Source organism: Takifugu flavidus, chromosome 14 (assembly GCF_003711565.1).
Source record: "Takifugu flavidus isolate HTHZ2018 chromosome 14, ASM371156v2, whole genome shotgun sequence".
Taxonomy (NCBI): Eukaryota; Metazoa; Chordata; class Actinopteri; order Tetraodontiformes; family Tetraodontidae; genus Takifugu; species Takifugu flavidus.
The window spans coordinates 9,550,334-9,575,088 of NC_079533.1; the positions used below are offsets into that span (position 1 = coordinate 9,550,334).

Consider the following 24,755-nt stretch of genomic DNA (forward strand, 5'->3'; position numbering starts at 1 on the left):
AATCTTTTTAAGATTGATTTTCGCTGCCAAATACGGCGCGAGCCCGGCTCCGCATTAAGTAAACAGCAGGCGGGAGGTTTGCCTTTGCGTCCTGATGCTTTAAATTCAATGTTCGGTGACAGTTCTCGTATAGCGTGTCATTCCGCTCAGACTTTATGTGTGAGATTTAACAGGCTGCGCAGCAGACGACAGCCATTTGTCTTCCTATTGCTCATGAGAATGCTGCTTTAAACGAAGCGCCGGGTGATTTTGTGTTTTATTAGAAGTGACAAGATGCGAGATCTGCACATAGAAACAATGACAAAAAACTGCCAGATACGAAAATTAACAAGCAAGGAGCCAAATTGGCATTTAAAGCTATAGGCTGCTACACACAAGTTGACAGCTTTTAAATTTGTTCACGTTGCCTGCCTGTGCATATCCTCCTCTCTGAATATACAGTACAATACCGAGGCTGTGACAACTGCCTACAAGCAACCAAATTGCCGAATGGCACCATCCTCCTAGTGCAGAAAGAGAGTGAGCGAGAGCAACACATAATATTCACTGGTCAGACGGGCTCCAGAGGCACCGCGAATGATTCCAGGCTGTCTGCACAAATGTTACATCTGTCTGCTGCCCGCTACGGCTGAACTTGGCATTGTTTGGTCAGGCACAATAAAGACAACTTTCCTGAGCTTGTTTTCTTTCCCCTGCATTCTACTGTGTATAAGGACCCAAATTTCAGCCCACGCTGAAAGGTAGCGATCAGCTTTAGGTTCCCTCAGATGCTAAACCGAGGCCATTCTGGAGAGTAGAAGAGAGGGAGGCAGTCTCACTGTTCTCCTTCACCAGATCGAACCTCGCACAAAAAAACGTTGTGAATTTAAACCCTGATGATGACTTCTGACAGGTTCTCCTAACAAAGACCAAGTGATTATATTTAATCACCGTCTCTCTGCTGCTTAAGCATTCCCTTCTTGTGTCAGCCAGAAGAAGCAGCAGCGAGAGGGAGCGTGTGGGGCAGAAGATGGCGGTGGATGACTTGGTGGTCTTTTCAGCCTCCCCGTGGGCAGCAAAGCAGGCTTGCATGGCAGCCCCGTCTCCTAAGACAAGTTAATAAGAAGAAGCAGCCCCGGGGGCAACAGCCGGCGAACATTATCACTTTGAAAGCAGCCAGAAAAACTGACATCTACTAGAAAAGTACTCGCAAAAAGAAGTGCTTAATTACCTGCTCCTACTTGTTCCTGCTACAGAAAAGCTCATCTGAAGATAGACATCGTTTGCAAATAAGTTTGTCCCCCCCTCTTCCTTCCAATGTCATGTTTGTGCCACTCTATTGTGACATACATTCATTTTCTGCACCGTCCAGTCCGGCGTGTTGTAACGCAGCTCCTCTCGGTACATGTGAACCGCCCAACGACCACTTCAACAGACATGTGGTGTGAATGAATAAATCATGCTGCAGAGAGAGGTTCCTCTCCTGAGGGCCCACATTCCCCTTCTGCTGCTTAAGACACCAGTTTCTTCCTGCCATCTAAATGAGCCACGCGTGGCCGCGGTGAAGCAAATAGGAGCAAAACTGTCACCCTGTTGAGGAGACACCAATCATTATACAGCATGTTCCCTTTTATTTCAGCCATGGTAATTAAAATAATGGAATAGTGGGGTGGGCAGGTGCTCCCATCAACTAGTTTTTTTTTTTTTCACCAATTAACACTACAATAATATTGCCTTGGATATTGCAGATGATGTTATTAGCATTTTGATGGAACACAAGTGCCTGCATGTCTGGCCGCCCGAGAACTGCTCTCAAGTGGGAAGTTTCTGTGAGGTCCGCTGGGGATGAGTCACGTCTGGTTCTGCAGAAACACACAGTCGCAGTGATCACAAAGGTACAGCGTGAAATCTTCGAGGTGGGATTTTATCGGACACACGCAGAAGCCCTGAGCAGGAGAAAATAATGAATTTCTCATATTTCCAGTTTGGACATCTTGGCAGCTGTTGGGAAATTTGACTGCAGGAACCTGAATATTTATTTTTCCTTCATTCACTGAGCCTTTATTCAACCAGGTCGGTCCCATTGGTGGATTGACCTCTTTTTCAAGGGAAACCCGGCCAAGATAATAATATTAATTATATAACGTGTATGAGGGCGTTGGCTTGTTTTAACCATTAATCGTTCTCATTACTTCAACTCCTCCCACCGCCGGTCAGCTCAATTATACATGAATACATTGTGAAAAATGTATTATAACATCAGGGGTGAGACCGGTGTGTTTTCATACAGCCACCCTGTCTGTTGTCACAGGTCTAACAAATTGGTTCTCGGACCACTTGGGAGCGTGTGTGTGGTCTGTGATGGTTTACCCTGCACAGAAGAATCAGAATCAAATTCGAATCGCTGAATTTCTGGGAGACATCTTACCAATTTGCTCTAAAGCATCCACGCCAGATCTGGGCGTCGCTCCCTGTGACAAGGATTATCTCACGAATACCAGAGGGGGAAAGATAACTGACAATTGCTTCGGGTGAAAATGGCTTTTTTTCCCCTCTGTCCTTGCTGGCTAGACAAATAAGTGCCGATGTGACTTTTCAATCTTGACCAATGGTATCAACCTCAAGGGCAAAAACAAACATCCAGCCATACATGCTGATTACAGAAATTCAATGTAATTATTGACTTATATTGCAGCATCTTTATCGCCAAACATCGATTGTTTGGTCTCGCTGTGGTTTGGCTAAATGCAACGATTCTTTTTTTAATATTCATTATTTAAACAACATAAAACACAACATGTAAAGGCGTCATGATAATCAACTACACTGGCAGAACTTTAAATAAGCCATGATATCTCTTTACAGGACAACACAGAAATAACACAAAATTAGTGTTTATTTTGACAGCTGGTGCATTTATTGATTTGTAGTCCTGTGAGTCATTATTAATACATCAATATATCAAAAATGCATCACCTATCATCCACGTTGATGCGGTCTTTCTCAATTAAACGTGTACAAGGAAGAAAAGGAGACGGGAAGAAGGAAAGAAAGGGACCAGCAGAGTGTCAAAGACAAAGACAGAGAGACAGACATGGGGAGGAAGACTGAGACAGAGAGATCAGAGAGTTGGGGACAGAAGAACAGGCAACGATAAATGAATTCCCCAGAGAAAAGGAGGGACACGAAGAAATTACAGAACAAAAGGAGAAGACAGAAATGACATTTCTTAAGGGACTGCTGTGTGGCATTTGTAGGAAGAAAAATGAAATGTGAGGACCAGGGAGAGGTGGAAGGCGGGAGAGGGCATGTGGAGAATGGAATGAGTAAGAGCAAGAAACAAAAGAGAAAGTGTGTGAGAGGTAAGACTAATTTATGAGAAATGAGGCAGGAGTCAGTGAGGCTGGCTTGCTGTCTGATGGATTGGATGGTGGTGGTGGTGGTGGTTGGGGGGGGGGGGGGGACTGAGTTTTTGCAGGTTGGTGGACAGAAAAAAAGATGATATGGATTCCTCTGAGCTGGTGTTTCTGCAGAAATGGAGGATGAAAATAAAAGTAAAAACATCACTTCTCTTTGGAGGAGAATGCCCCTGGCAGGCAGGTTGTGCAGACAGAAGCAAAGGTGGTTAGGAAACAAAGATGGAGACGCATACGCCAGCGAGGCGCGGGGTGATGTGACAGAGGCAACAACGCCAGACAAAGATGATGGAGATAAGTTGAGGTTTCAGACAGCTGTCTTCCAAGATGCACTTTTAAAAGAGGAGCCTCGGCCGGGCTGTTGATATGAACGCCGGCTCGTGCACACGCGCGGAAGCGGAGAACGCGCGAGTATCTGTCACAATAAAGTTCACATGAGCGTGAAATGCAGGACTGATGATCAGGGAGAGGCTCATTTGTAGTGCGTCAGGAGGCCCACATGCGCCAAGAACACAAACAGGAGGGGGGAGAAAAAAACAAAAAAAGCCTCTGGAGGTATCAATAAAACACTTAGGATTGAGAAAATATTCAAGTCTGCCCTCCAGACAGGATCCCCTCCCAAATTATGCTGACGGAGGAGCACAGCGAAGCGCCGAGTTCAAACATCAGCCGTTTTTAGTCGCTCTCATCTTCCAGCCGGCTCAGACGGTATCAAAGCCAGGACACACGCTGCTGCGTGAAATGCCATCAATGCACATACCAACGCGCACCTTCTCCTCCTCTTGTGCGTTCTCTCATGTCTCTCGTTCTATCTCTGCTCACGCGCACAACTTTGAGAGAACCGAGCGGAGCGGAGGAGCAGCGAGAGGCTGGCAGCGCCGATGAAAGCGAGCGATGAAGGTGAGGCGGTAAAATACACTAGACGTTAACTGTCTACTGAACACATCACACAGACGTGCCGCCTTTTAAGTTCAGTCTCTTTAAGCGTGAGCACAATATCGATCAGGACCAAAAAACATGTTTGCCACGGCGAGATTCCCAAAGGAACACACACAACCGTCGCATCCACGGAAGACAAACCCAGTGACAACTGATCGCAGTGTCTAATCTCACCAACATCCCGGGGTAATTCCTCTGTAACCCCAACAACTATCTTGATTCAATCATCTCTATATCAACAGCCTTTCATTTCAAAATTACACTTCTAGGTGTTTCTCCCGAAGATGTCAATTGCTGCCATTAGTGTCCAAAAAGCTTGCCTAAAGGCTTATCCAACTGTTGATTATTAGTCTGGAGCAGGATCATAAAATACATTTTTGACTTGAAGTGACAATCCTCCGTTTTTAATATTTTCCAAGTATTTCCCAGAACCTTTTATTAAGAATTCCAGTATTGTTCCAGCAGAAGTTATTGCTGAGGCTGGATTGACTCCGACCTTCATCATTTCATAACCAGATTTATTGTAGATCTTTCACCAAAGCACCAGCAGAACAAGTGTAAGTAAACCGTTATTGCACAAACTGGCTGAGGACCGGCTCTCTGTGGGAATCAGTGGAGTAAGAGACGTAGGTAGAGAAGGTCCTTAGGCAGCTACCCATTTCGTTTGTTTGTATATCACATTCACACATGTATGCATGCGCACACACAGACATTTTTGCATTAGTAAAAAGGCACAGCACACCTACAGAGGAGCGCACAATTAAACACACAAAGACCGACTTGGAACCTGTCAAGTGCGAACAAACTGATGACAAGACGGCGACAGATGGATTCACTGAGGAGAGACGAGCTACGCATTCAACTCAATTAGCAACGAGCTGCTGCATGAGGCCGATGGGATATGGAATCCTACCATGACTGGCAACCTGTCAATCGAGAAAGAGAGCCACATAAACAAGCAGGAAGCGAGACGCAACGAGTTAAACGTAATAAACCGATAAATAAATTCATTTACGAATAAATGGTATTAACCCGCCGAGTGGCAGTTCTGCATCAAAAAGGGGACATAATGTGACCGGGGAGCCCAAATATCCCCAGGCGCGCACGCACAAAGAAGAAACTGGCAGCGTGGAAAGAGGAGGAGGAGGAGGAGCAGCAGCAGGCTGCGAGGAGAGACGGAAAAGACAGAAAACAATGGTCGCTCCTCTCTTCCTCACTTTCTTTTCAGCAGCTCTGTTCATACATTATCCTGCCATGGTACCTAATGAGCCAGGCATCTTCAGCCTGACACTCACGCTTGGCTAGGCAACCCTTATTACACCGTGGAGGCACACTCACTCACACACCATCACAGGTCATCTCAGCAGCTGTGCGCCTGTGGTGTAGAGGTGCTCGCCATATTCAAAAGCATCTTTATTGTCTGTCGGGAGGGGGGAATAAAAAAGACCCATCACGCGATGTTTTTTAGCGCGGCCACGTGTCACTTCTGGACATGTTTCGACTTGTTGCGAATGTGCTAGGCGGTCCGAGGGCTGCTGGTGGATATGGGGACGGACACAGCATGCCCCCCTCTGACTCACTGGTTATCACAGGTGCTTCATTGTTCATGACTGCAAACAAAATTGCCCTTTTTGTTGCTTTTTTATGGCTACGCGTAAAAATGTATTTATTTTCCAGGGCTATCTTGTCTGGCACCACACAAGGCAGTGCCAGGAAGTACCCTGCCGTGTGATGATTGTTTTGGCTGTTTCTGTGAAGAAGAAAAAAAGCTCCCACTTCAAAAAAGGCCACCTACAACTCTGAGTGGGAGACCAGCACAGCGGTGGGAGACCAATCAGCTGAAGGTACAGCAGGGGCAACGCTGTAGAAGTTGGTCAAATAAAGATCAACCATGATGACAGAATGAAAAAAAAATGAAGTTGAGAGGATCCTTTTGAAAGGCTGGCAGGATGGATAAATGCCTTAAATGACAAAGACACTCATCTTGACCCTAAGAGCTCAGAAAATAGCACGAAAAAACACATGTGAAAGAAATCAGACCATTGTCTTTTCTTCATAAATCTATGATGAAATGCCCGGACTTGAGGTAATGTAATCTAATTCAGGTTGCAATCTATCTGCAAAGAAGTGATTGCTGCGGCTGGAGCAGTTGATTGTGATTTTCAGCCTTGTGGGCTGCTGAAATGTGACCGCCATTACACTGAAGAGGCTCAGGAAAAGCACTAATTTCGAAGCGGTTGGCTTGAAATTTGACAGGTTTTTGTTGCAGCTTTTTTGTTTGTTTTTACTAATAAAACCGCACGAGCCGAGCAGCAAAACACCAAAAAGAGACACAGGATTTTCTGCACACATTTCATAATAACTCAAAGATAAAAAGTAAGCCGGTTTGGAAATGTCGAAAATGGATTTACTATTAAAAACACATGGGCACTGCGAACAGATGTTTATGCAGTTCATCTTTGACCGCGGCACGTTTACAAAAACATTGCTCTTGCGATCAGCAAGTTTGGAATCACGTTACAAAGACAAGAAGTGACATATTTCACTAACGCTGCACAACAGACATTTAGCTAATTCCCCCATGTGCTGCGCTCAGCTGTAAGACGCCTGGGTGGGCACCAATCACGCTGTAAATACAGAGGAGGATGCAGAGCAGAGCTTCCAGTTCCCCCCTGGCCGTCTCTGTAAAGCCCGTTTCACACGCGCAGATTTCCCACCAATGGTCCATCATTTTCGCTGGAAGGGTTTATGTGTGAAAGAGCGCTGGTGCTGATTTTCTTGGAAATCTGTACCGGCAATTTCACACCTCAAAACCTTGTAACTTTACAGGAGACTTCCTGCTGTGTATGAAAGAGGAACTAGTATTTATATCTTTACAGCAGTGTTCTGGACATCGGCTTTGAGTTTGGTTTCCACTAAAACTGGAGAGAGGTTTGATTTCTTTCTTGTCTTTTCTTTTTGACATTAAATTTTCCAGTGCGACATATTACTGCCCTCTACAGGATATGCCCCACGGGCATGGCCACATAGTTTGGGAACAGGTGCAAGATGGGAATGTTCCGGAATGGGCCTGCGTGTGTGTGTGTGTGTGGATAGTCACTACTTGAGCTGGGATCTTATTGGTAATTATCCATGACAGAGGTTTAGGAGTCTCATCTGCAGTAGATGTGAAAACATCAATTCTGCATTTCTTAAGGTGAACTTGTCTGGAGGAGTGTGTCTTTGTCGTGCATCTGTGTATATCTGTGTGCCAGTATTCCAGGTCACGGAGGCTGCAAGCTCACGGGAGGTTTAACCTTGCTAAATCCACTATTAGGTGTTCTGAGAATGATGATGTGAGCAGTAGATACTCCCTGATGGTTTCACTTTCTAAGAGTATCCAGCAGGTCACAAATAGAGAAGCTGTGGGGGTATTACAAGGTCAGGGGTTGGCTTACTCTCAATATGATGACAATTCCATGCTGGCATTTTCATTTCCTGAAGAGACCGGTTCCTCACGGAGGCCAAATGCGTTTGCTTATTTTTGTTCAAATAACTTTTACTTTGCTTTTTAGATGCAATAAATGCTTTAAACATGCAGTGTGTCCCATTTTCCATTCATATAGACTGGAAAGCCAGGGAGAATTCTCATCAATATGGCTTTCCAAGGCATACACATGCATGAAATCAGATTGTGCCTATCATACACAAATGTGTCTTTCAGCGCCATTTTTTGTGTCCCTTTCATTTTGTCCTTCAAACGCCTTCAGGGGTGCAGCCATGCAGCCAACCAGTGGGAGTAGCTGATGTTTTTAATGGCACATGGTTTGTCTCCTAGTGGTGAGATAAACACGGGGAAGAGATTAAAACCCCAGGCTTTCTTGCACAATCTCTTGCCTCCATCCTCCTTTGCTTTAGAATGACCATGCCGGGCCAGCGCAGCAGTCTAATTCAAAACCAAAGCCATCTGGTCTGTGAGGCATAGTCCAGCCTCAAAATGCATACACACACATATATATTGCCAAGAAGAAACATAGAAAGGAGTGTCAATGATGAAAACTGGAAGGGAGAAACAGTCTATTCCCCCTAATCACCTAATTCTAAATATAGCTAATTTGTGCACAGAATGCTAACAGTAACCTCCACAAGTGTACCTGTGGTGTAAAAAAACGAGCTTTAAATACGAGCTCCGTTGCTCTGATGGTGTCAGGATCGCAACGGCCACCCTGATGAAGACATAATCTCACTCCGACGGAAGCCTCCCCAGCAAAGATGATGAGCTGGGGCAGCTATTACGGTACCGATGGCTAAACACATCATTTCCTTTGACACTGTGATCAGGGAAAGGCAAGGGGCCCTTGGGTGGAGGCAGACCTGGAGAGTATGATTAGCTCTGCCATTTAAATGACATTCAAAATAATCGCTAATATCGGGTCTGTCAAGGTGAGAGGAAAGCAATGAAGAAGAAGCCAGCTCGTGTTGTGAAGCGATGCACGGGGAAAAAACCAACAAAACATGCAGGGATATCTGATCCCAGTTGATGGGAATGCTGTGTCAATCAGTTAAGTCAGGCACAGCGTTTGATTGTTTTACTCTGCATCGGTGCAGCTATACGGTAGTCACCGAGCACAGAGGAGCTGAGATCTGTAAACACTACAACTCCCATGGAGCCTGCAGGGATTCATCTGTTTAAAAAGGGATTGGCAGAGGAGGATATTAAGCATCAAAGAAGACCTGGCTCTAGTTGGCAGGGAGAAATACTTTGAGTTCTGTCCAAATACATTTTATTCTCTTGTAAAAACAGTGCCAGCCATTTGCTTTCAGAGCCACTTGGATGAGAAATTAGAGAATTGGTTAACTTTTCTTCTTTCCCTTGGCTTATATTCACCTCTTAAGGCATACCGTCTTTTAAAACTCAAAAGACATTGCTCCCTCTCTTGCCTGAACAAAAGAAGGCATTATCAAACCTCACTCTCAGCAGCTCTAGATCCATTTGGTAAACAGCCTGTGTCCTACAGTAGTAATCAGAGGGTATTTTTGAGGGATTTGCAGGCCGGCCAGGAGGCATCCGCTGGAGTGATCTCTAATTGCTAGAAGCAGAGACCTAGACTGCCTGGCGCTCTTTTGAAGCCATCAGCAGCAGCTTCCAGCCAGAGGAGCCAGCAGGGGCAGACTTCCCGCTGAGACACTCTCCTCTTCCTCTTTCTTTGCTTCCTCATCCCTCTCTAGCCATTCTAATTTTCCTGCTTTTCATACGCTCGGTCCGTGTTCTTTCCAACCTTTCCCCCTTTCTATTTCTCCTCCAACTGCACGTGTCCCCCCCCACCCCCCCGACCTCTCCTCTCCCACTCAGTCAATGAGCCAGCAATCACTTTGGAGACAGACATCCTCTGCTCAGTCGGCCATGTTCAATCCCTAGCACCGGTGGCTGATGAGGCATTGTGGTGACGTCAAATACCAGAGCTTTACAGGGAGCAACAGTTAACCTGTGGAGGCGTAGCTCTGCTACCCAGGTTACAGGACTCATACTGGCAGTCGCCGTAAAAAAATAATGAATCCGATATGCCAAAGAGATGAGAGATAATAAGACCAATTATTTTTTCCCCCTTCTCCCCCAGTGTGGAGAAAGAGGTAAATTCATGTCAAATACTTGCCGTATAGTGACAAAAAATGCCACTAAAGCCTTTGTTCATGGAGGAGTTTGTGGATGCTGGTGTGAAGTATTTTGCTCTGCGAGGGAAATTTTTTTGAAATGGTGACAAACGCAACAACAAAGTCAAACTTTGCTGCATTTATACGGCCCTAGACTATGAGGTTTGCATCACTTACAAAGGCAGCGAAAAACCCATAAAATCAACAAAGACACACATGCTGAAGAGAAATGCATGCTGACATCCACGCGAGCTGTCTCCCAGGCAGGGTCTGGGTGTCTGGAAGGCAACTCGCTCAGTGTGACATTGACTCTTCTGTGCCAATTCCACACTGGGAGATGCACTTGCTAGCTTTGCTGCCAATCCAGGTAAAGAGATTACAGACACACACAATGCAGTCTTCTGTTTGTCTGCCAAGAAGAAAACCAACCCCTTAAGCCTATATAAAAGGCGCTATAGACATTCACACTCTCTCTCCCCCTGTCCCCGATCAAAACCAAGACTCTCATTCATCTCCAGGAACATGCCTTCTAATATATGTGCCTGTGCTCAGTGGCTCGCTCGCTCAAAGCCCCCTAATGACTGAAAAACAGTTCAGCCTTTATTTCTTTCTGCTGCTCCCTGATACTGTTGCACATTACTATGACTTGCATCATTCAAATAAAGGAGGAATTTGGCTTACAATCAGTCACACAGGCATAGACATAAAGCTACTCTAATGAATGCCATCTGGTTACAAACTACTCTAAAATAATGTGTGTGTGTGGGGGGGTATTTCATTAGTGTTTCATCATGTGTCTTAATGGTGTACTTAAAAAGGTAAGAGAGCATGTGCATCCCATAGAATAGATAGACTTCAGGTAGCAACTTTAATATTTGAAGTTGCAGCCATTAAGTAAAAGCCTGTTCAAACTAAAAGCCTGAAGAAAACTACAGGGCTGATGCAGAGTTGTTTTTCTCCTTTTTTGCAGAGCACGGATCAAACAATCACTGTGGCGTGCAGCTTTGACCCAATTAGTCAGCTACTTATAATAGTAAGAATGCAATTAGAGATTGGGTTTGCGATGTACTAATTTGCATTGTCTGAACTTGTCTTTTTTTGGGTTCCTGTGAATCAGATGAGATGTCGAGAAGCCACTCCTGAAAACATATCCCACCATTAGCGTACCGTATAGCGCCTCAATATACTTCCCCTTCTGAAGGTCCTGCATGGATTACATCTGTATAATTGTGCTACAGAGGAATTTATTAAGAGAGTGGCAACATGGTGGGCTAATTATGGCACGGAGAAGTAGCACTTAATAAAGGAGAGGTAGCAAGGCAAAGAAGGCATCCATCATGGACTATACCTTGTACTTACAAATTAAACATCAGTGCTTTGGTAGAAAATGATAGTTGCCACTCTTTCATCACCATCCCCTCCTCTAAGAGAGGCCATCTTTCTCACCTCAGCAACACTCTCCTTGACACTACCAATTGTGTTTGACAGTAAAATCACATCTTAGATCATAGATAAAATGTCAGCCTGCAGGGAGGCAGAAGACAGCATATGACAGAATGATTTTGAGCCGGGGCTACTCCAAAAGCTTTTATTTCACTGTTTCATCCCAGATACACGTGAAGTCGCGGAGAGGTGCCATCTGTGACCGCAGTGCCCATGGCGTCTCAAAACACCGCCCCTGTTTTAACCCTCATGGAGTGCTGCATATACCTTCTGGGTGTTTAAAAATGTAAAATACACATTGCTAATTCGCTCTTTTCTGTCACAAAATGATGGGGACACTGCAGCAGAGCAGGGAACAATGGGTGCCCTCTGGCATCAACCTCTGGACAGCCCAAGCTGCTCACCAAAGACACTGAACTCACCCACAATGAACTGCTGCAGTGGGAAGGGAGGCTTAAGAGAGTTCAATTTCCAACACAATTGGCTGTATTCTACTCCTTTAAATGCCAAGGAGATGGTGTGCAGTGTGTGCCTTTGTGAGGAGCTTTGCTTACAGCGACTGTCCTCCAGCAGGAAAGACAGAGGGGAAAGGATGGCAATGGAGAGTGGGCAGGGTGACGACGGGCTGGGTGACGAGATGGAGTACGGACGGAAATAGAAAAGGAAAAAGAAGAAAGAGACACAGTGAATGACCAGGGGTGATAGAGAGGGAGAAAAGAAAAAGTACAGAGAAAATGAAAACAGTAAAGAATGTCTCCTCTGGCTGTCGTTTGGCCAGCCTCACAGGAACCATCTGAAGGACAATGCAGCTACTAGCAGAGTGTGACGCTCGTCCCCTATCTAATACAGCCCGGCCCAAAGAAAACACACTTACAATCAAGTGTCGATCATGCATCTCACACCCAATAACCGCTCCCTAACAAAGCACGGATTATTAGCAGCACAATGCAGCAGCTGTGTTAAAAATAATAACGGAAAAAAAGAACACCTTTGAGGAGTGTGTGATGGATTAAAAGTCATGGAGATAGCATTCAAATGAGCAGATCTGTAATCATATGTAGGTTTTTTTTTTCTTTTACTATTATGGATTTAATGTGCCTGTAAAAACAAAATTATAGAATCTCAATTAAATATAATTGTGCTTAATGGCTTCAGCGACATTTGTTTCCCTTATGCTCATTACAGGTCCCCACTCTTATTTGACTTTTAGGCTGCTCCGTCGCTGCGGGCCTTAGATGTGAGCAGGCTGATAATTCAGCTGCTATGCATATAGTAAGCAGAAACCACATTTGGAATATACAACATGTCACTGATGCATATTGACAGCATTCAAGGCTGACGAAAAATTGGTAATGGAAAAAAACTATTTCCAAGAAGCCAAGTCATTATAAGTGAAATGTTATTTCCGGGGCTTCAGCTTATGGAAAAGGCCTCACGGTTTAAGAAGAAATCCACTCTGTAACACTTGAATTGTTAAATAAAGTATGTGTTTTTATCTCTGCAGTGCTGCCGAAAATGTGGAATTATTTTTTCATGATTCAATCTGTAAGATAAAAATGAGCACACGGGGGAAATTGATTTGAACGGCGGGCTGCCAGATGCTCATCACCGGATCTGTAGGCAGTGTTAAAGAGGGGGCCCCATCCGTGGCTCGTCTGATATTATATTCAGTGTCCTCTCCTCTGTGGTCACGAGCCAGATGACCCATTAATATTACACAATCACACCAATGGATGGGATGAATTATTCAACCTTCCTGATAGGTCTGTAATAGTCTGTGCAATTCATCTGGAAAGCCTGTTGTGATTTTAAAATGACAGCAGCAAATAGCCACATTTTCAAATTCCAACTGGAACAAAATATGAAAATGCTGTTTGGACAAAACAATGGCCGCAGACACGAGAGCACCTGCATCCTTTTAGTGTCACACTCAATATAAATACGGCCATTGTCAGCAGAAAAATCGTCATGGAGACGATTTCTCCATCATTGTCTCCATTTGAAGGGCGTTTTGCTGCCCAAAGACAAACGCCTAACAGGATCCCAGAGTTTGCTGCCCATCCCCACTCAGAGGAGGACTGGCAGTGATGCAGAGAGCAGAGCGGGTGAGAGACACGGAGACTCAAAGAGAGAGGGAGAGAGTTCTCAAAGCAGACTTCACACTGGGTTCTGTCACTACAGATCAAAATCCCCTCAAAGCCATAGATCCCTTCCACTATAGTTCACATGTTCCACACTTAGAAACTGTTTACCAGACTGAAAAGAGTTTGTGTGCAGAAATTCACACTCCCACGCATGCACGAACGCACATAAAACGAGACCGCCGGCACGTACACATAAAACAATGCAGCGTTCGATCCGAGCCAGCTGCACTTAAACATTTATACGGGCTGAGTCTCTCTGCAAACAAACGTTTACAGCAAAGCAGCACTCAGCCCAGTTCAGTGAGATCCTCTGATGCCCACTCTGCCTACAAGTGACTCGACTGGTGTGACAGAAAAACGACTGCTGCTATTTCCTGCAGAACTACCTGTCATTTGCTGTCAACGCCTCACAAAGACACCAGCACAGACCATTCAGGCAGGTGGCTTCCAAAAAGTTCCCATAATGCACCGACTTGAGGATTCGATTCCAATAACACCGGCAGAGGTTTCCAGATAAAGTGACAGCCCAGTGAGTGCATGTGTTTACTGGTGGTTAAGTCGGGCCTGTGAGCACGCAGCTTGGCTTAAACACTGCATTGTGGTGCAGGGTGGAAACCTGTCTTTGGAAAGTCCTCTGCTTTGAGAGAGAAACGTCCCCACATCTAAGATAAGGAGCTGATGAGAGATAGCGATAAAGTCAGTGCTTCTCCTGGGCCTTATCTGATGCTGTTATCTGACTGCACAGCACCCACCATCTCACAATCTTTACACCCTTTAAGCACCTCTCTGAAACACTCACACCAGCATCATCAAGCACACACGCACACACACACCTCCACGCCCACACACCATCCAGCGTTCAAACATTCCAAACACCGTACCAGCTTATTGATTAGTTTGACACGCTCCCATTGTTGAACAGACGGTACATCTAATATCATGCAAGATTGGAACTGTTCGGCGTTATCTCATGGGGAAAGGACATAAAATGACAATTTTCTCACCTTTCAGAAAGACAGAGCAAAAAAAAAACTGAAGGAGAAGGAGAAGATGATGAGCACTCACCTCTATGTCTGTTGGTAGTCTTATCAAACATAAGCATGGCATCATCAACCTGAAAGACACAAGAAGAGCACAGAAATTAGCTTCATCTTTTCAAATAACTCCCGTCTCCCCCTCCCCACTGAATTCTAGTCGCTAATTACTTTCAGACTATATACAGTATAACTGTAGCTATACCATTATTTAAATCAGCTTTCTGCTACATAAACATCCTGCGGTCAGAAGAGCTTTTTTTAAATTATATAAAAAAGATTTGTGTGCGTATGTGCGTGTAATGTGGCATCACAAGTGCAAATGAACCATATTGACATACTATAGGGGTAAAACCCCCCCAAAACATTGAGAGCAGTGTGGACAATATGTTTATTTTGATGAACACCGATGTCCAGTGTTGTGGAGGGTGACAGATAGACACATTACTCTAAGCGGGCGTGAGACAAATGGGATCCTTCCTCATCTTGCCGCCACAGCGGCAGCAGCATCCACCATAATATCATCCCTCATCATGTCCAATAAAGCCACACAGAGACAGACAGCTCCCCCCCTCCCATCTTCACACATTTCTGAGAAACAGATCTCCAGACATTCTGCTTTCTGAAGAAATTCGTAAAAAACAGAGCGAAGCATGCTCATTTAGCCTGTGCGTTTTGTCTTGGGAGGCAGAAAAAAGAGGCACAGAGGGGTTAGAGAGCAGCAGCAGCATACAAAAACAAAAGGAGGAACACTCTGCACCATTTGCTCTATGGTTATAGTCTCTGGGTAAGTGTAACGGTTCCACCGAGGCTCGGCGGTGTGCAGGGGGGAAATCTGTACGCAGTGTTTTTCATGGTAGGGCGACATGGCTCAGGGAGGAGATGGAAGAGGCAGGAAAAGAGGCTCCGCTCATGCCGAACTGTCCGATTGGACGGAGAGGCAGGCTAGCACCGGAGCATTGTTCTCGCCAACATCTTGCCAAACATTTGGCCCAGAGAGCAGGACCCCGTTACTGACTGTATGGATCGCTGGGCACATGCGGCCCCCATTTATTTTCACTTCGGCGAAATATTACGGAATTCTAAAATGTATTACAAGAACGTAATACTGATTCCGAAAAGGTGCAATCAACCACAAACACCATAACGATCCCCAAACACGTGTAGCAATATCCCTTAAATGATAATAATAATGCAGGAATCTTGTTAATTAAAGGTGATGTTGACTTACATGCTTTAAAAACACTCACTTTAATTCAGACTTCAGCAGAAACGAGGGAGGGAACGAAGGTGGGGAGGCTCATAAAATCTCACCCGGAGTGGAAGCGCAAATGTTTACAATGTTGTAAATTAAAACTGCAGCTCAGGCAAATCAAAACAATGAGTATTGCTGAGGTGAGCAGGCGAATTTATGAGAACGAGGAGGTTCTGCGTGGGACTCGGGGGGCAGTGAGGCTATGTCAAGTCACAACAGTAAAAACTAGACGAGATTATCCTGAAATGAATCGTTAACCGGGAGCATAAATTGACTGCTGCCACGGTGACGGTGCGGCGTGCACGTCTGCACCAGCCCTAACAAAGTCAATAAGAGTTTGCTCTGTTGACACAACACACAGAACACATAAACCCGGCGAAAATAATGACATTTACCGTATCTCTGAAAAATGTGAAAGTAGAGAAAAGGAGCGTACAAACACACAGCTGCCGAGCAATATCACCTGCAGCGACAGTTTTATAAACAGACGTTTATAATGTCACGTAACCCGACCTGTGTTTCATGCCGGGCCATCTAATGAAAAACACATTAAAGTTAGAGTTAGTGGGATAACTAGAATTTGTGCTGCAGAGGGTTGTGATTTCACTGCCTGGCTTCAAGGAACACACTTTTTTTTCTTTTTTTTTTTGCTCCAGCAAAGTCAGTTTTTAAGCTTTGTAAAGCTTTGTCCATCTTGAAGACACCGCAGTGATAAATATCTTGGGGTTGTAATTTTTCATGGCGTACAATGACAGAGTGGAAGCTCCGCCACGCTAAGATTAAAAGCCACGTTGGCTGAATTATGTAAATGTTTGATGTGTCAAAGTGACTGACAGCCTGAGATCATTTACCTGGGTGGCAGAAATGTATAGCTCCTGCGCTCATCATCTAACATCAATACTGAAAAAGCAGAAAGAAATATGCAACGGTGATGCTTCCACAAACAAATGGTGGCAGCTGCTCACAACGGCAACCGGCATGACAGAGATTGATAAAGCTCAGGGCTGTGACGTCTGCTCGGAGATTGATGAAACTCATCCCACAAGCACCTGCAGAAATATTGGCCATGGCGTCACCTGTTGAGTGCCGGCTACTGCTGTGAAGTGTGCCTATCTTGAATGATGAGAACAGGATCATCTGCAAAGATCCCTCAAGTGAATGCTGTCTCGGGGAGTGTTGACCAGGCTGCTGCTGTAAAGCCGCGCGGAGATGGAGAGCCGAAAGACGGAGGCGAGGTCTAGTAAAGGAAGTGTATTATATGGATGTGCGCGCTGTGTTGTTGGGACATTATGTGAGGAGGGCCATCCTGTCAACGAGACCTATACAACAAAGAACACAGATTCACAGTGAAGCAGTGATGGGCACTTTACCAAATCATGTGAGAGTCACACTCCAGCAGGTCATACAATACTCTCCCTCTCTCTCTCTGCCACTTGCACAGTCTATAGAACCATCTCCCGTGCTTCAGGGCTTTTCAATGTAGTTATTCAAGCAGAACACAACTGTGTGCCTCCATCTGATAGAAGGTTAAGGACCTCTTCACTGCTCACAAAAAAGCCCGCCACACTGAGGTGAGGCCTGGCTCACCTCAGGGAAGAAATCTTTCTACGTCCTCCTCCTCCTTCTTTTTCACTTTTCCTTTTTCTCCTGGCTGGGTGAAAAGAAAGGTTCAAAGGATAATGGCTGTCTTATCACTATGTAAAAAGGGAATGGGAACTCCAGTGAAGTGCCTGGCCTTTTGTGACAATGAAGAAAAGAGCAAAAGTCTATTTCACAGTGGTATATGCTCTAGAACAGCCCATGACCACTTAAAGAGGATGGTCACCGTGGGGGGGGGGGGGGGGGGGAGCTCGTTATTTAATACCCTGACACCAAAAACCATTTGACACTGCGTGAGGTTAAATAAAACATGCAGCAATGTTCACGTCATATCCATCACTAAAAAAGTAAACTGTTTAACAATGTCACCTGGTGCACTTTGAGGAAAAAGAAACACGCTGGCGGGTTTAAAAGCAGATTGTGATGGCGTAGGTGGTCCCTGACTAACTAATATGGATATATAGGCACCCACAAAGCAGCTTTTCACTTTTGAGTTCATCCACGCCGACGGTACATAAATCAGCCTGTAAACTGAACCAGAAAGTCCCAACGCAGCTTTGCATCAGTCAAAAAAACAAAACAGTCGATTAAACGCTCGACTAAACGCTGTAAAAGATGCTATCACGTTTTCTCCGTCAATCGGCATCGCGCATGCTTGTTCAAAATTTTTAAAAAGGGACAAATATGTTGCTGAATGATGAATTATGTATCAAAGGACAAAGGCATCAGAAAAGGCTAATGTGCTGTTTTTGGACAGCAAAACAGCAGAGGTGCTGGGTGACAGGGAGATTTAAGTGCTCAGGAAATGAATTATGACAGCGATTTAGAAGTGTCAAAGGCACATTTACATTCAGCTTACCAAAGGAGCTTTTCCGACAATTTGGAGTGGGGGCGACACTGATATAGATCATCTTTGAGGCGAAAGGCACCCGAAGCCACAGAAAGTGACCTGGCACTTCTGTTGACGTTTTGGGCTCTATTTTTAACCGAGCGCACAACGGCGAGAGCGGGTACCAGATATGTTTTTGCCTTGCCTTGATCCATTACATATCATTTAGCAGCGGGAATTGCTCTGCGTGTGTAGTTACCCGGCAATTTTTGGTGTCAGTTTTGGTGCCGGAGGATTACTGGGATCTGTGCGCGTCGTGCCAACACACACCAACACACTCGGTGCTGTTTGCGTGTGTTGGCCAGGTGATGCTCGACACCCTACAGAACGCTTTTGTCAGGATGTGACGAATCTGACGTGAACAAAACCTGGTTTGAATATCTCACCTAATAAATAACCACTATCGTGCACCACCGTCCCAAATCCTATAGTCAACATCACACAATACAAATAAGACACAAATCTTTAGTGAGATCTTTACAACCGGCCTCAGACGAGGGTAAATGATGAATTGGTGACAATTACTTGAACTACAAATAACTGAATCACGATGCTGAAGAGAGTAGATTGTTGAATGAGAGAGATTTCCTGCTATATAAATAAAACTGACTTGACTTGAATTGACACAGGGACCAAGGATAAGCTGGCTAATTAATCACCTTGGCAGGGTAACCACTTGGTGCGTGACTTTGCAATATAAATTAATACTGTCATTCCACCTGCTGATTTTGTGCTTGTCAGGTGTGGTTAGCTGTTCGGAACTTAATGCTAATTCCAAACTACCAGTTTTCGACGAGCTCCGCAGCTCAACGCTGGACGTGGAATTCTGAAAAGAGCACCGGCGCACATTAAAAGTGACGTGGAAACCTCCTGGTCTCGAGCTTCGTCTGTCACGCGCAGGCTCCTCCTGCACCACCTTGGGGTCGATCTGCATCTTCTCTGGTTCAGGGTTTGTTAATGGACCATGAAAATGTGAGCTGCACAATGCAGAACTCTGAGCATATAATTCAGGTGAAACGCTCTGAACCACTTTGGGCCTGAAACACTCCCCACAAACAATCAGAGTGAGTGGAGAGAAGTGAATAACTGGAGGACACAGCTAGTTATTAAGGACCAATAATGTTGGAAAACATCCATTTTCCTCACCTGCCTCTGAGCAAACCCAGCTGAACCTGTCCCACGGCACCACTCCAGAGAATGTGATGGTGATAAATAACAATAAGAAAAACCAAATATCTCTACAGGTATCAATGAAGCATCATTATCATTTCCATTACCATTATGACAGAACTGGGTCACAGTCACAGAGAGTACTCGACTGGCACTGCCCCTTCATCAGCACTCCCTTTGCAATGGAGAGCATCGAATATTCTATTACAATGATGGCAATTAACAAAGAAATAATAGCGACCCAGTGACAATGGACAAATTTGTGACAACCCTTCCAATTGTTCTTCTGCAGAGGAAATCTATATCATTGTCTGGGAACGTCGAGCCGCAATGTGCTGCGTGCATGCCTGAGCGCTTTAACAAGTGGTGGCTTAACGAGGAGCAGAGGGCAAAATTTTAACTCCTTATAAGCTCTGGCAAGTACACAAAGAGGGTTAAAAAAGGATGAAAACGCACACCTAAGCACAGAGGTGGTGAACAAAACGGCCATTTATTTTTATGCCATCTATCTAATTTCTATTACTGTGATATTGGCCTTTGAATTTAAAATGTAGATGCTTGATATGAGCATTTGGAGAGAAAGAAAAGATAAGAAATGGGCCACAAGGACACCCCAATAGGGACAGCATATTGATTTTTAATGGACAATCACACCTTAAGGAAATGTGTAATACTGTATATCTTTACACTGGGTACATGAGCATAATCAGCTCCAAGGGTTCACATACATAATTCATCTTTTTTTCCAATAACTAATTATAGAACGATGAGAATGACAGTAAAAGAGAGTTTGTGTGTTTTTCCAGCCTCATGTGACAGAAATTCTACTGTATGTAATTATTAATGATATACACCACCGGCTGAATGTCAACACTTATTCCTGCAACTTTCCTTCATGTTGACATTAACAAAATGGCTTGAGAGGAACACTTGAGGAAGACAATTCCTCAAATCTGCCCGGATTACATATTTATGAGGTCCCCTGCTCGGCATCCAAGGAGTTCGCTATGGTGATACAAACTAATGTATATTCCAACAATGAACTTTGTGTGTCAGAGAATGCCTCTGAGCTTTGTTGAAATGGTTGCTACAGCTCCAACCAGGGCGCTCTGTGCAGTTTCCCGATCAGCAAACACACAATTAAAAAGGCAGTCATGCTGAGGCCACTCTAATCAATGTACTGTTACAAAGAAACATAATGAAAGGATGATGGAGTGATGCCTTCAGGAGCCGACTATAATGTTATGCCGCTGTGGCAAAACAACATTTTATTAGCACATCTCCAACCCTGCCCGAGCCTCCTTAAAAACAACAACAACAAAAAAGTGCAGCTAAAAAATAAATTATCTTTTCACACCCTTTTGTTGAAAACAACGCTGGAAAATATTATCTCTGCTTCAGAATACAGTTGAGCATTGTCAATTAGGTTTTATATAAATCTCACTCTCATTTAAATGACTGTTTCCTATTTGAGATAAGACCGGAATCTGGTATTCCATCTGTTTCCATTCCTCCCAAGAATGCTCTCATCATCCTCACATATGGTTTTAAAGTCAGCTCAGGAAGGCTCAGTCACACTGGGGTGTGATGCATTGCACTTCGGGGCACTCTAACCCTATCATAGCCAACAGGAAAGCATTTGTAAGGTTCTTCCGTCCTCTGTGAACGGGAATGCGCGTGTTGCAGGAGTCTGACCTTGCATTCGGCCTCAAAGAGCCGTGTCCATGCAGCTCAGCTCAGGATACTCGAGGAAGTAATCCTTGGCCTCGTCCATCAATCCCCTGTCTTCCTCTGCCAAGCTGTGGGGAACTACCCATTATGGAGTCATTTTATTAATAGGGCCCCTTTCCTCTCCACCACACTCTTTCAGAGTGCCTCCTTATTCTGTCAGAATAGAGTATGCCTGTAAGCCACCTCCATGAAGCTGCGGCGCCAGGGCCCTCCCTCATTCTCCCATGTGGAGGCTCTGGCTGGGAAATATTATGCTTTCAAGCTAAAATACTATTTGGAGAGGTGAGCAATCCCTAAGCCCTAGAGCAAACAGTTTAACATCGATGACTTATTTAAAACGATATCCTTCCTGCCGGAGAGCCAATCGGATTCCTCTTTTGCACATACAGACGAATGCACGCACGTGTGTCGGCAGCAGTGAGTGGAGGACAGGAAAGATGTTGGGGGAGACAGTGTGAAGACATAACAGCGAGGTTAAAGAGGCACGTTTATGTGCACAAATGAGTTGATCGTGTGAGGGAGTTGCAGAGGACAATAAGGATTACGCTGGAATAGCCGACATGGGGTTAGCCCCACCACTGTTTATTAGACAAATTGCCCTTTTAAAATTCAAGGTCCTTCTGTTCTAGTGGCCCCCGCATGGAATTGGTAATCTGGCCGGGTTTATTTTGTGTTAATATTTAATGGTGATTGAGAATCCGTTTTCTGACCACCAGCATGTTTTTAGAGTCTGTCCTCCGTTCAGTCTAAGCTCGATCTTATCCAGCTGTAATTGTTGCTGACTCACAATTAAAGGGCCTCAAAAATGCTCATCACATGCTATCACGGGGCTCTGTTTAGCTTTTTTTGGGGGAGGGGGGATTACCCTGAATGCAGAGGTGGGCTAGAATATTTGCAGCCAATTTAAACTGACTGACAGATCCGTTCATTATGAATGTTCTTTAGTGTAAACATTTAATGGATAAAACTTTAACCTGTAAAACACACAGCTCCATCACTCATATTGAGCCTGTTAACACACACAGGAAATTTGGAAAAAGCCCTCACAAACACCGAAGCAGTAGCAGCAGGAGAGGCCGAGCAGATTTTAATTACATTACCGATGAAAAGGGACGTCTCTCACACCGCCGACACGGGGTGGGGGCAACGCTGCCTTAAGTGGGATTTCTCTTCGAGTCAAAACAGAACATACATGTGTAATGAAGGCAGCAATATGAGGACGGGTGGAACGATCTCTGCGCCGCTGCTCTTTTCTGCCTGTGAATGAAAGAGCTGGCCTTGAATGGAGAGGATGATTTCATCTCTTTGTTCGCACCGAGGGCGTGCGGGGATTCGCGGGGCTGCCGCTGCACCTCTGCGACCGCCTGAGATTTAACTAAAGCACAACGTTGCTAATGCCTTTGAATAACCAACTACAATATAAGATCTAATAAAAGACAAAGGCTGTGTTCATGAATCTGTGAAAGTGCTCAATGACAGCATGCTCCGACGTTCACAGGTCCAATGAACAGGAATCTCTCATGGGAGGCAAGGTGTGTATTATGTACTTTGATATCAATAGGTGAACAAGAGGCATGAAATGAGCTGCTAGCTGGAGCTGAATAGCATTCATTTTCACTCACAATAGCCACCGTCCCTAATACCTGTAGTGTTTTACTCAGATTAGGCTTAAGCTTTTTTTTTAAAGGCCATTTCAATAATTTGACATTTCTCCCCCAGAATGGGAGAGAATGAGCGCAGATAAAAACTTTTTTTCCCCCCCGCTCCCTCTCCTTTTCATGCAAAACACTTTCATCTGTCATTTGGTGATAGCCCGTCTCTCTTTGTCAGCACAAATATGGAAGCCCTTATTTGAATATGGTTACACATCCCTCTATTTATTAAAGCTTGGATTAACATGACAGGAAGTTTTGTCTGGGGGCTCTTTAAGATGGCTCAGAGAGGCAATCTGGTGACAGTAATAGGATCCAGCTAATATACTTGACTGATGCTCCTTTCCCAGTGTTATAAAGCAGAACAATCCAACAGGGGTTCTGGGAGTGGATTCATTGTGGGTTTTAAAAAAAAAAACTCTGTGTGTGTGTGTGTGTGTGTGTGTGTGGGGGGGGGGGGGGCGGGGTGCTAATCAACCAGAATACCATCACTTAGCAAATATAAGGGCTGAAGAAATAAAAACACTAAAGGTCACAGAGCAATTCCATCAGGACAACCATGCTACAATTAACTGAACAGACAAAGGAACCAACAACAGCGAGAGCTATAATAATGTTTTACTCCAGAGTGTCAGTTTGGTTTGGTTTGTAAAACATTGTGAAAAAAAATAAAACCTGAATTGTGATTCCAGCTTCTTTTTTTTACACCAGTGAAAACCTTGTTTTTTTTCTTTTGTCTGAGTTTCTGTGGTTTCTGCACTGATCGAAGGTGTTCAAATCAATTATTCCAGCTAGTAGCTATATTTGTTTACATTTATTTTTTGTTGGATGTTTTAGTCCGAACAAGAAGCATGTTCGACTCCATGGAAGCTGCCATCAATTGTTCTGAATGATTTTTTAAAAAAAGATCATTCCTGGCCACAATGTGCAACAAAGATCTAATCATATTGATTAAAAGCTGCACATGCTCAGTGTGTGATGGTACCAGGAGACACGCTCGCTCACGCCCGGACAAAAGGTGATCAGCTTTCCCTGAAAAAAACAACAACTCCGGTGTTGGAACTTATATTTCTATTATTCAGTTAAAAAAAAATCGTCTCTTCTTGCAAATTCCCATTTTTCCTGATGTTTTCCCGCGGATGGCTCCATCGCTGTCACCACCGCTGTGCAGAGAGGGAGACGCTCATAGACATTTCCATATGTCAGGCTGTTGCGCCGAATGGAGCGGGGCGCGTGCGTGCACGCGTAAAGCTGCGAGTTAGCAGATCAAACACGCATCTGTTTGTGAGATAGAGGGAAATCTGTGCCCCCGCACCCCCCCCCCCCACACCTAAAACCACCCCCAAACCTCTCAATACTAATTAACGATCCACTGATAGTGGCCAAATGCCAACTGTCATTAGCACCCAAAACAACACAAGCACACAGATGCAGACGCACGCACACTCAGACACAGATGCTCTGTGGTCACCCACACCAGACCACTAACAGCCATCTGGGGATAAGATAAACACATTGCTCTCTGTTTCGCACTCAACCTCTAGCGAGATGAAACCGGAGCAAAACTCGGCGTGTGAAATACCCAGAAAAGGCTGTTTATTAGTTCTAATATTCCCACCTAATTGTCTACCTGCTGTGTTCCGTGTTGTAATTGATAGCAGTGAGCTCTGCCAGTTAAACAGACACAACCTGCGTGGCGAGCGTATGGAAATGAATGACAACTTCAATTCTCCAGCAGCTACGAACCTTTGACTCCACCACTGATAGTGCCATTTGCGCGCTCTCGAGCGGTGTGCTCAGTAAAGCATCTGACAGCTATCTTTGATTTTATTTTGCGAGAGGTTCAGCAATGCCTGTTTCCTAAAGGATATGC

At 44.7% G+C, this 24,755-nt stretch overlaps 1 protein-coding gene across 16 annotated transcripts in view; it reads right to left on the reverse strand.

The window, feature by feature from the left end:
* Positions 1-24,755, reverse strand: part of msi2b (musashi RNA-binding protein 2b) — a 181,863-nt gene that overhangs the window by 62,112 nt on the left and 94,996 nt on the right. For all 16 annotated transcript variants that reach the window (XM_057054353.1, XM_057054347.1, XM_057054350.1 and 13 more), the window contains exon 7: positions 14,618-14,666. In XM_057054353.1, coding sequence (XP_056910333.1) covers positions 14,618-14,666 — 49 coding nt within the window. The remainder of the gene's footprint in view (positions 1-14,617; positions 14,667-24,755) is intronic.